This window comes from Hydra vulgaris, chromosome 13 (assembly GCF_038396675.1).
Source record: "Hydra vulgaris chromosome 13, alternate assembly HydraT2T_AEP".
Lineage (NCBI taxonomy): Eukaryota > Metazoa > Cnidaria > Hydrozoa > Anthoathecata > Hydridae > Hydra > Hydra vulgaris.
This window is the reverse complement of record NC_088932.1, coordinates 51,359,070-51,371,582: the sequence shown is the minus strand read 5'-3', so window position 1 is coordinate 51,371,582 and position 12,513 is coordinate 51,359,070. Positions and strand designations below refer to the sequence as shown.

The 12,513-nt window shown below is 28.6% G+C and overlaps 2 protein-coding genes across 3 annotated transcripts in view; one reads left to right on the top strand and one right to left on the bottom strand.

Annotated features, from left to right (window-relative positions):
* The window catches only part of LOC100214671 (C-myc promoter-binding protein), a 49,063-nt gene extending 43,611 nt beyond the window's left edge, over window positions 1–5,452 (top strand). For both annotated transcript variants that reach the window (XM_065816646.1, XM_065816647.1), the window contains exons 30-36: window positions 2,593–2,744; window positions 2,839–2,913; window positions 3,009–3,105; window positions 3,220–3,265; window positions 4,339–4,449; window positions 4,549–4,613; window positions 5,224–5,452. In XM_065816646.1, the coding sequence (XP_065672718.1) occupies window positions 2,593–2,744; window positions 2,839–2,913; window positions 3,009–3,105; window positions 3,220–3,265; window positions 4,339–4,449; window positions 4,549–4,613; window positions 5,224–5,390 (713 nt within the window). In that variant the 3' untranslated portion in view covers window positions 5,391–5,452. The remainder of the gene's footprint in view (window positions 1–2,592; window positions 2,745–2,838; window positions 2,914–3,008; window positions 3,106–3,219; window positions 3,266–4,338; window positions 4,450–4,548; window positions 4,614–5,223) is intronic.
* A 4,640-nt stretch (window positions 5,453–10,092) lies between these two features.
* On the bottom strand, window positions 10,093–10,605 carry LOC136089988 (uncharacterized). The gene has a single exon (XM_065816092.1). The coding sequence runs from the start codon at window positions 10,603–10,605 to the stop codon at window positions 10,093–10,095; it is 513 nt and encodes a 170-aa protein (XP_065672164.1).
* Window positions 10,606–12,513: the final 1,908 nt, after the last annotated feature.

The window sequence follows — 12,513 nt, the reverse complement described above, 5'->3', positions numbered from 1 at the left end:
GTTTTTTAGGATTAATAAGTAAACATTCAAAAGTCAATTGTACTAAGTCAATTGTATCTATCATTAGTAAGACCTCACTTGGAATATGCAGCGCCTGTCTGGTTTCTGTACCTAAAAGGTGACATTAAAGCTGTAAAAAGCATACAAAGAAGAGCAAAAAAATTACTAATGAGTTAAGAAATTACTGCTATGAAGACTGGCTAAAAGATTAGGAATTATATCTTCAGATACTTGAAGAGCAAGGGGTGACCTAATCTATCAATATAAAATCCACAAGAGATAAGCTATCAATTGCAAAAGAAATCAGTACTCCATCACAAAGCAGATCATAAAATCCTTTTTACCAAGATACACATTTTTTTCCCAACAGAATTGTAAACAATTGGAATAAACTAAGTTCACAAACAGTAAATCAAGAAACAAATAAATTTAAAAACAAGATAGACAATGATTGTTTTAGAAAAAATTAAGTGAAAGGCTATTAAAATGCAACATAATATTGCATTCTGTTTTTTTTTATGAAACCATAGCTATAAACTTGCATTATTATTATTAATATTATTTTATCATAATACACAGAAGTGCAAAAAGTAACAGAACTTTGTACTCAAGTAAAAGTACTGTTACTTGATTGAAAATTTACTCAAGCACAAAAAAAAGTTACCAGTCAAAAAGTTTACTCAAGTAAAAGTACTGTTACTTGATTGAAAATTTACTCAAGCACAAAAAAAAGTTACCAGTCAAAAAGTTTACTCAAGTAAAAGTACTGTTACTTGATTGAAAATTTACTCAAGCACAAAAAAAAGTTACCAGTCAAAAAGTTTACTCAAGTAAAAGTACTGTTACTTGATTGAAAATTTACTCAAGCACAAAAAAAAGTTACCAGTCAAAAAGTTTGCTCAAGTAAAAGTACTGTTACTTGATTGAAAATTTACTCAAGCACAAAAAAAAGTTACCAGTCAAAAAGTTTACTCAAGTAAAAGTACTGTTACTTGATTGAAAATTTACTCAAGCACAAAAAAAAGTTACCAGTCAAAAAGTTTACTCAAGTACAAGTAAAAAGCAGCTCATTAAAAATTTACTCTGAGTAAAAGTTACTGCATTACATTTTTAACAACCGTTGTCAGATATATCTTTATTTTTTATGTTTTTTCATAGTACTTTGTATAAAAAGATGAACATAGTAAAACTTTAATTTAAATTTTCTTTTAAGTTCTAACACATGTTTGATGTCTTCATAACTTAATGAAGTTATCATTAAGTAAATTCACTGTTATTTTAGAATTTGCACAAAATAAACTTCTTTACTGTTAAGTCAAGTCTTCCAAGGAACTTTCTATAACTTGTTTTTTTTTTAATTTGAATCTTAAAATTTATTATTTTAATTATTTATAAAAAACCCACATAAAAACAAAAGTGTTATTTAAATAACTAATTTAAAGCGTTGTCAAAACGATTGTGCTAAATACCATGAGAAAAATATCTTTAACTGAGATCAAAAGACTATTGTTCCCTGGTTCGTCTACAGCTCTAAATATATTAGCAAAACTTTTATCTTAAAAACTTTATTTTTTTTTTGGCCCCTGATTTCTTTCTCAGTTTAAAAATAGAAAAATGAATTAATATTTATTATAGAATTTGATAAAATTTCAAAGAGAGTAACAAATTTTATAGTGGGGCAAGGTTGATTCAAGGGGGCAGCCTGCTCCCGTAGCACCCCATACTCTACACCTTTAATAGCAGAACTTATATTCAACAAGAACTGCTAATCTTTGCCTAAAATTGATGTTCAATTTCTAGAATTTCACAATCAATAGTGACTAATTTACCACTGGCGTTTTCTCGCACTTTTGGGTCTATTGTTTCTCTGTCAAAAAAAAATGCCAAAATGGCTATTTACTGATGTGTAAATAGCAATTCCCCCACTGCAGTGGTCTTTTTACACATTTTTCAATTGTGCGAATAACACAAGTTTTTCATCTCGTGTTAGTATCAGTGTCATTGCATCTGATTACATCCAGTTTATGAAATATATTTCCAATTTCATTCAAATATGAAATAATTCCACTGGCAATGTTTTCAGTAGACCCTGAAGAGGGTGAAACATGACTAATGTACACAGAACCGCTTTGATTTAAGTTTTTCAACCACTAGACTTAAGTCTTTCCTCATATTAAAGTACATTCATGTTAGTGGGTAATTTTTTTTCTTGCTCTACATTATGAGTTGTGAATGGTTTTACACTTTTACTCTTCTATGTATGTATATATATATATATATATATATATATATATATATATATATATATATATATATATATATATATATATATATATATATATATACACACACACACACACACACATTTAATATAACATAAATATGAAGATTGTAAAGATAAAAAAAATAATTAGAAAAGATAAAATAAGAATTTAGTTAACTTCATCTTGTTTTCATATATATTACACCATTTGTACTTTTCTTCACATGTAATGCAAAATTTGTATTAATTAGGATAATTATTTTAATTATAATTTTTAGCACATACATAATTAAGTTAATGTAATTATAATGGGTTTGGTATTTTCATAGACTCGCCAGTAGAATCAGAATCTTGCTCAGTACCTTACTTGAGTCCTTTGGTACTTCGCAAGGAAGTTGAAAACTTGCTTGAAAATAATGGTGATCATGTGTTGCAAACAGCTGAAATAGTGAGAGAGAAACCAATCTTGTTCTGGAACATGGTAAATGTTTTAAAACATAATGTATTTTTCAAAACTTGTGGTGAGTACTTAAAAATAAGGGTGAATCATTAACTTTACTTTTGTTTAACTTTAGGTTTGGTACTTTCGAAGGTTGGGTCTACCCAGTCATTTACCTATGTTACTTTCTGCTTCACGTGGAAAACATATTGTTCGTAAACTATACTTTGTACCATTTCAAATAAATTGTTTGTTTTTCCCTTTAAAGGTATATTAAGCATATTTTTAACTGTTTAACATTTACAGAGTCTTTCCTCCAATGAAGTTGTTATATCTACATCTTGGGATATGAATAGACAAACCAAATCCACTGTTCCTTTATATATGCTGTGGAATTTGCCAGGTAAGAAAAATGAAACACTTAGGATTTTTAATAACTTATTTCCTATAGAATTTAAATCAAAAAAAAAAAATTGAATTAAAGTTTATGTCTTGTAAATTTATTTAATGTTTTTAGAAGACAAGCATTATTTATTAGCTGATTATAATTGGACACCTTATAAGTGAGTATTCATATTCCCCATTTCTTATTGCATGCTGGTATAATTGTCTCATTGCAATAGTGCATAATAATATTATTGATTAAATATTATTCCTTCTTACAAATACAGTTTTATGAATAGTTAAAGTTTTAAAATTTTAGATCAATCAGTTTTAACGGAAAAAAATAACCAATAGTATTAAGTTAATCAGTATTGAATAAAGGGAAATTTATTGGCATCCTGATGTGTTGGTTTAGGCTTTATTGCATTTGAAATTAAATGTATTTAGTTTCAGAAAACGAAACCTTGCAATTTTATGAGCATAAATCATTGTGGCGATCAATATATTTATATTTGGTTTTAGAAGCCTAATTTTTAATATTGGAGAATGATATATAAGACTTCTTTTATGCATGTAACTGCGCATCTTGTTGTGATGTGATGCATGTATTAATCTATTTGTTTTAAATTTTATTAATGCTTACAATTAAGGAGTAAATTTCAAAAGGTGTTAAGGTCAAGTACCTTGATTTCGAGAAATGGACAAAAAACTGAACTGCTTTTAGGCAGTACAACAGAAAATAATATTTTCTCTTTATTATTAGGACCAAGAATCTATTATTGTATTATTTAAATTGATGAATAATTTCAGTATATAAATTTTTATATATATATATATATATATATATATATATATATATATATATATATATATATATATATATATATATAATGAAATATATATATATAATGAAATATATATATATATATATATATATATATATATATATATATATATATATATATATATATATATATATATATATAATGAAATATATATATATATATATATATATATATATATATATATATATATAAATTTGGAAATGGAATAAACTTAAAATTTTTATTTTGACTTGACACTTTCTTGAAAATTCACTCCTCATTTACACACGATATATGTTGGTGTAAAGTTAGGTAAATGATGTTATAACAAAGTTATAAATTATTAAAAACCTCAAGATGCATATGATTGCTGACCCTAAGCTATCAGATTCAAAGGGATGTTATGCACTTTTTTGTTCCATTTTTAGTACATTGAAAACAATCAATTTGCATGTGCAGAAGAATGACATTATGGAGCCTATTAAAATACTATTAGAGGAAAGAAGTCGTCAACAAAAAGAAAATCCAAATTTGCATTGGTGAGTTTTATTGGGTTATAAATTAAATCAATATAGTTAAGTTATTTAAGTTAATTATACCATTGAATTAGTACTAGACTAACTTTAAACATTTTTTAGGAGTTTGTACAGAGAATTAATGTTTTTATCGTTGGTCTCATGTGGAGAAGATAACATAGATATTGGTATGAAATTTATAAGAATGTACAATGATAACTAAATAAAAAGCTGCTAAAAGATTTTTTGAATTTATATTTTGAACGAATTTAAATAAGAAAAAAATAATATAATATAGGCAACTAATATATTATTGTAATATTTTCTAGATATTAAAGTAATTCTTTATTTAAAAGAAGAAAAAAAAATTAATATTTAAAGTTTAAATTCAAATTTTATTTGAGTTTAATTATGTTTTGGATGAATGAGGCCTCATTCTTGAATGATTTATAACAAAATCAAGACCCTTTATAAAAGTTTAAAAACATTAAAACTTTAGCTTTATTGCACAATACTTTAACGGATTTGAAATATTGCATCAGGTGTGTGTATCGGTCGATCAAACCATAACAGTTTTTTTGTGTTTTCTCAAGAATCTTTTTGTAGAAATTTTTTCTCCATTGTTAAAAAAGAGAAATCAAGTTTTACAAAAGACGAGAAGTCTTTTGTTAAACTTGATCTCTATATTGTGTGTGTGATATTATTGAGGTATCAAATTGTCTGAAGTTCACAATTAAGTTAGAAAAGAATTTGTTTGTTAAATTTTTTCTTCACTGTTTTATAAAATTTTATTTTTAGACGCATTTGATCGAGAATACAAGATTGCCTATAAAGAGATGCATCGTTTACATTCAGATCGATTATATCCAGACGACAAATCGCCAACTGTAAAAGCTTCTTTTTGTAGAAAAGCTTTCCAACCGCCAACACTTCAACCCCGAAATCCCAAATTAATTTTTATGTAAAAATGTAAAATAAAACAAAATTATTTTGAACAATTAATGTTCAACAAATTTTTTTTAAGAAACCACGTTGTTTTGTTTTTTAAGTTGCAAGATGTGACGATTCCATGTCAAATCGCCCACCTTTTGAAACTTTTAAAAAATATTTATAAAATTTAAAGTCCATTATGAAACACATCAGTTGGGCTCACCCCGCAACCTTTGTTGAATACCATTCTTTAGTAATCTCTACCTCGGTAGATAATTGGTTTCATTACTACACTATTTCCTACATCATCCGTGAGTTTTATTTTGTTATAATAAATTCACAGCATCAAATAATTAGCTTATCGCGCATAATATTATTGTTAGAGGTTAGGTATTATTCTTACTGTTTCTTACTTTTGATAGGTATCATTCATACTTCGATGCTAAACAAATGCACGATTAAATGAAAAAACAATTCGTCAGTAACACTGTAATACGCGGTTTTCGAAACTCAACTTTTGTTATGCAAAATATATACACAAGAATATACAGAACGCAAAATTTCGAGTAAACAAACTTATTATCGCTGTAAAACACATGCTAAACATTTAATAAAAATGAGTAATAATAACGATTTTAGTTCTCCAAACACAATTTGTTGATGACTTTAAACAGAATTTAACAAGGAAGTTCATGCCTCATTATCTACCAATTCATTGGTAGATAATGAGGCATGAATTGGTAAAGAATGAGGTTTGAACTACCTGGTTAGGTATTTTTCTTCAGTGCTCTGTGATAAGACCGTTAGAACTTCTGGATGGAACTAAATGACTAAAAAAAGCAACAACTTAAAAAATCTTTGCAACTATGCGTATATTGTCAGAGCTGGTATCAAATATGCTAGGATATTCTATCCGATTCAGTATATTTTATTTCTGGATATATAATAACCTAAGTAGAAATTAAAAAATATATAGTCAGCGGAAGAAGATAGCAACTTCAGACATAAGTATACAGCTTTGCTTTCAGGCCTTCAATGGTCTTTCCAGACTGCTAATTAGACCTAAGATATTATTGTTTCACCGCACCCCCCAGCCTATTAAAGATATATAAGTACAGTGCTGGCCAAAAAGATCCGACCACGAACTGTTTATCTAAGTATACAGTATGTACATTGTAGTGTAGGCGCTTTCCTCGGAATTTCACCATCATGCTTTGCATGCGTGATTGACTAGTTATCAGCCAATTAAAACATTTGTACCATTGTTATATATACCATCGCATGCGTGGCTGAAAATTACTATTTGCATTTGACTATGGCGCAACATCACCTGGAAAACGTGCTAAAATACAACTTTTAATGGAAGACGAGAAGTCTGAACGTGCGATTGCCGCACGTTTACAAATGCCTAAGACAACTGTTCACGACGTCATTCATCACATTAAGTCAACAGGCACCAGCGCTGCAGGAAGATCCAGTGGCAGACCAAGATGTACCACATTAAAAACTGACGCTTTGATCCGCCGTGCAGCCACGAAGGACCTACAGGCATCATCTTTATAAATTCTCAATGAACTACCTCCTGATGAGCTCTCGCACCATTCGGCGACGTCTTGTGGACGATTTCAGTCTTTAATCCTATCACGCTGCATTAAAACCACGACTCAGAAAAGTATTCGTGACCGCCTCAAATTTTGTAAAGCACATAAAAATTGGACCGTGGCAATGTGGCGGCGTGTCATGTTCTCAGACAAATCGCAGGTGAAACAATTTGCTGCGCATAAAGTGAATGTTCGACGGCCACCAAACACACGCTACAATGCCCGTTATGTTGCTCCAGCGGTAAAACATTGCCTTGCAATTATGATTTGGGGAGCAATTACTGCCAGAGGTCGAGCGGGAATCCATCTCATGCCGCCAGGTGAAACTATCAAAGCTGTTAATTATTTGCAAATGATAAAGGAAAATGTTCCTATTTGACTCAGAACTCGCAACTGTGACATCTTTATGCATGACGGCGTGCCATATCATCAGGCAAAGATCATCAAGACATTGTTTCCAGAAAATTCCATCAATGTTCTTGCTTCGTGGCCTGGCTTGTCACCGGATTTAAACCCGATTGAAAATTGCTGGGTAAAATTGAAAGCAGAAGTGGCAAAAGCAAACTCGACGTCGGCGACAACTTTGAATGAGGCTTTACTGGAGGCGTGGTCCCAAAATATAACGTCTGATTACTGCGACTCTCTTGTTGCCTCTATGCTTCGAAGAATAGAAGCTGTCCTCAAAGCCGGAGGAAGACATTCGAGGTATTAGAAACTCTTTTCTGATCTGAACTACTTGTTGGTTTCTTCGAAAGTGTGTCATTAACTTATGTGAATGTTGTTTGTTGCGTTTAATTCAATCATATTATCATTAAATTGAAGTAGTATTACGTTTCTGTGTAAAAACCTTAGTGGTCGGATCTTTTCGGCCAGCACTGTAGATAAAAAACCTTTCTTGTTATTTTATATAGTAAACCGTATGCCGACTATGAACTTATTATAAAGAATACTCTAACTACTAACAAAGGATTAGGAGCAACAGGATATAAAAAGATTCTATTAAATTAATTCTGAACCAAAACCGTAACAAAAATAATGGCAGTTTATATTTATTATTTTCAATTATATTACATAACTGTTACTTAGATAACAAACTCACGTGATTATTTTATTATATAAAACTACTTATTATTGTTTTATAAAACAAAAATTACAAATAAAAATAAAACTTGAATAAAACTTTTCAATTTTCAAAAAAAAAAAATAATTATATATATCGCTGAAAAACAAAACTATAAGTACGAGTTTTTTTAAAAAAATATCATAAGTACAAGCTTTGATTTTAGATTTACACACACACACACACACACACACACACACACACACACACACACACACACACACACACACACACACACACACACACACACACACACACACACATATATATATATATATATATATTCTTACCTCGTAGTCGAAAGAGACTTTTATGGTAAAAAAAAAAAGGCTCTTTTAACAACAATTATGCGACCTCAACAAATAAGCTACATTTTTATGTTGTCTAAATTTTTAATTATCAAACAATTAAAATAATAAGAAAGTACATTAGGTTTTATTGTTTTTTTAAAAAACCGCAATAATAATGACTATAAAGTCTTTTAATTAATAGTGTTTTTGTTTTTAAAAATCAATTTTTTAAAACATGCGCGGAGTGTTGCTACAGCGACTATCTTAAAGCCTGCTGCTACGAGGGAGTGTTGCTACATCAACTATCTTATAACCTCACTCGCAACAGAGTGCTGCTAAATCGACTATCTTATAGCCTGGCTGGCAACGGAGTGCTGCTATATTGATTGTTTTATAGCCTGACTCGCAAAGGAGTGGTGCTACATCAACTAAGGGTTTGGTTAGGGCAGTCTATCATTTAAGAAAAAAAAATTATTTAAGAAACTTTTTCTGGTCTGATTTATTTATTTACTATTCGACTATCATGCAAGACTATATATATATATATATATATATATATATATACATATATATATACATATATATATATATATATATATATATATATATATATATATATATAATATATATATATATATATACATATATATATACATATATATATACATATATATATATATATATATATATATATATATATATATATATATATATATATATATATATATATATATATATATACATATATATATATATATATATATATATATATATATATATATATATATATATATATATATATATATATATATATATATATATATATATATATATATATATATATACTTTGAAGCACCGATTAAATTATGTTTTATCATAAAATAGTATTATGTAATTATAAACCATTTAAAATTTGAAAGTGCTGTACATATTATGATGATGTCATTAAGACTGTCAAGAAGTGATATAGGAAATTCTTGTCCAATTATTCGGAAAGTTTTCATTCTTCTAATAATTTGTTTAATGAGATTTCTAAGTTTAGCAATACTACTTGTTTTTACTACTTTTTCGGGTATCATTTAAAAAGTTCCTCGTTTACCAGGTGGGGAAATAAATGGCAATCCTATGAGCAGCACACTTACCACCAATATTAAAACTTTTATCAGCCAAAATTGTTGATAAGGAGGGAATGAAGTAAGGTAGCTACAATCCAATGCTACAATCCAAAGCCTTATCTGACATTCTTTCAGTATATTGGATCTACTAACTATGTTATTGCATTACAATCCAAGGCGTAATTTCAACAGAACAGGTAAAAATTTATCTTGTGAAGAAATGTTTGAGTAGAAGATACACTGCTAGTCAGTTGTTAATAACTGTTTGTTATTAACAACAGACTAGAAATTATTTTTAATTATAACACCTCATAAATAAAATTTTGGTCAAAATTTTATTTATGAGGTGTTATAATTAAAAATAACAAAACTTATTAGTTCTTAAAATTAATATTTTAAGAACTAATAAGTTTTGTTATTTAATATTTCAGCCGTTAAAAACGGGTGATGCGGAAGTTATCGGACAAAATAAAAACGTCAATAACTTATTTATAAATAAAAAAAACAAAATACTATTATATTTTTTTTAAATAAAGCATGTATCTTTTAATAAAAATATATTACTTTTTATATGAAAAAACACCACCATCTGCAATTGATCTCAATTTTGCTCAAACGCCTTTCATATGCGACTGTAAAAAGTTGAAATCAATTTCTTGTAGTTTTAGTTTAATGCGATCAATAAAAACTTGCTCTGTTGAAGCTTGCCAATCTCCCTCGTAAACCTTCTGTGCCAAATGTCCCCCAAAATTTTCAATTGGTCGTGCTTGAGGCGCATTTGGGGGATTGGATTCTTTATCAACGTAATAGACATATTGGTCCATCCAATTTAGAGAATCTTTAGAATAATGAGAACTTGCTAAATCTGGCCAAAATAAATAGTTAAACTCTCCATGATACTTGTGAATAAATGGAAGAAGTCGTTTTTCTAAACATTCATTAATATAGATTGATGAATTGATCGCTACAGCCTTGGAAGTGCGAAACAATGGCTCGGACATACCACGGTCAGATATGGCTATCCACATTAATAATTTTTTTGGAAATTTCTCTTTTCCTATAAAACGAACATTTTCTAAGCATGTCGTTTTGTTGTTTGTGTAGTATCCAGAATTTTCAGGCATGTTGTCTCCTGCAAAACAAAAGTATTTTTCGTCATCGATGACTAGAAGCGATTTTGTGTTATAGAGTTGGTTAACTAGTTTCCTGCTTCTTTTCTTTGCCTTTATTTGTTGTTCTATAGTGTATTTTGGAGTCTTTTCACGTTTTCTATATTTAATTATTCATTTTTTTTAACTGACGACCAATTGTCAATTAATTTACACCGAATTTAATACCTATTTTTCTCTGACTGACCCCTTTTCGATTGTTGACAAGTCTCGTTAATTCGGCTTTCTTTTCTCTAGTCCAGGATATCGGACGACCAGGGTGCTTTCTATCAGAAAACAATTGAACAGTTTCAAGTATTTTTAGGTTATCATATATTGTACTTCGAGCAAATCCTTCCTTTTCAAAATGATTTACGATTTTATTTTTTTTTTATATTAGGTTTATTTACAAAAACCATTTTTAGTCGCTTTCGAAAAGATTCCCGTTCAGCTGCATTTAACCTCATTTTGAATAATTGTGTTTCAAATAATAAAGTTTATATTTTATAGAACGTTTATGCCTACGCATAAAACCACAAAAACTAATTATTATGCTCAAATAATGAAATTAGGATTTGTCCGATAACTTCCGCATCACCCGTTATGTTAGTATACGTGGTTTATAAATATATTAAAATAATTATTTCAAATACCATATTTAGCAATATTATAAAGTTTTTTTGAAAGATATTTTATTTGAGTAAGGAAAATTTCTTTATTCATTTTTGAATAACAAAATCTAATTCTTGCTCTTCCAAATTCTCAGCTCTCCACAATGGGACATAGTGTGCCAAAATACCAAAAAATCAATATCAGCATTGCACGGTAAAAATTTGTCATAATGGTGAAGACATGTTCATTAGAGGAAATATCTAGTTAAAAAAACATTAAATATTAATTTAAGCTTAATTTTATGCGGTTATTTACACGTTGCTTTGACAAGTGTTCCAAACGCTATTTTGCATTTTTTATTTATCAAACTTTCTTATGCTACTATTGTTTTAAATTAACTTTATTGACTTTCATTTTAAACTATACTATTTTAATTAAGAATGTTTTTTTTGCTCAGGCTTTTAAAAATAATTTAACGTAAATGTAATCATTAGTTTTTATGCATCAAAAACAGACAGTTTTTTTGATATTTATTTTGCTACTAATCTTTACTATTAGGTATCTGATAAACTATCCTCCAATATCCTCCAAACTATGTAAATCTCATGCTAAATATATGTAAATAGCCATGCATCATAAATATTTTGCAACTTTTTGCAATAAAAAGTGCTATGACAAAAGATTGGTCTTCGGTTAATGGTCAGTTGATGAGAAATACTGAACATGTAAAAAAGATGTTTTGTACACAAAGAATACCTACAAAATCTTTCATTACTGTTATAATATAATATATTGTAATAGTAAACCAAAAACACCTTACTTTTCATACTCAAAACTGAAACAACTATACTAAAACAACTAAACAGTTTTGTAAATATAAATCTAAAAAAGTTATTTTATGACAAATACATTCATCGAAAAATAATATTTTTAATATTTACACTGATAAAAGTTGTCTTGTCCATTAAAAATATTTCGTATTTTTCACCAAAATAATTAATTTTTTTAATAGTTTTTTTTATTGGGTTGAGGAATAATTCATGAGCGTTTTTTTTTAATTTATTTTAAACAAAAAAACTACAACGAATTAATCAATAATATACTCTCCGTTGTTGTTTACGACTTCCTCCCATCGTTCAATAAGTTTTTCGATGCCTCGGCGATAGAAATCTCCCGGTCTTGACTCAAAGAATTCGTCCAACCAAGCCCTCAATTCCACGTCATTATTGAACGATACACCGCGCAAAGCGTTCGAAAGCGATCGAAACAGAT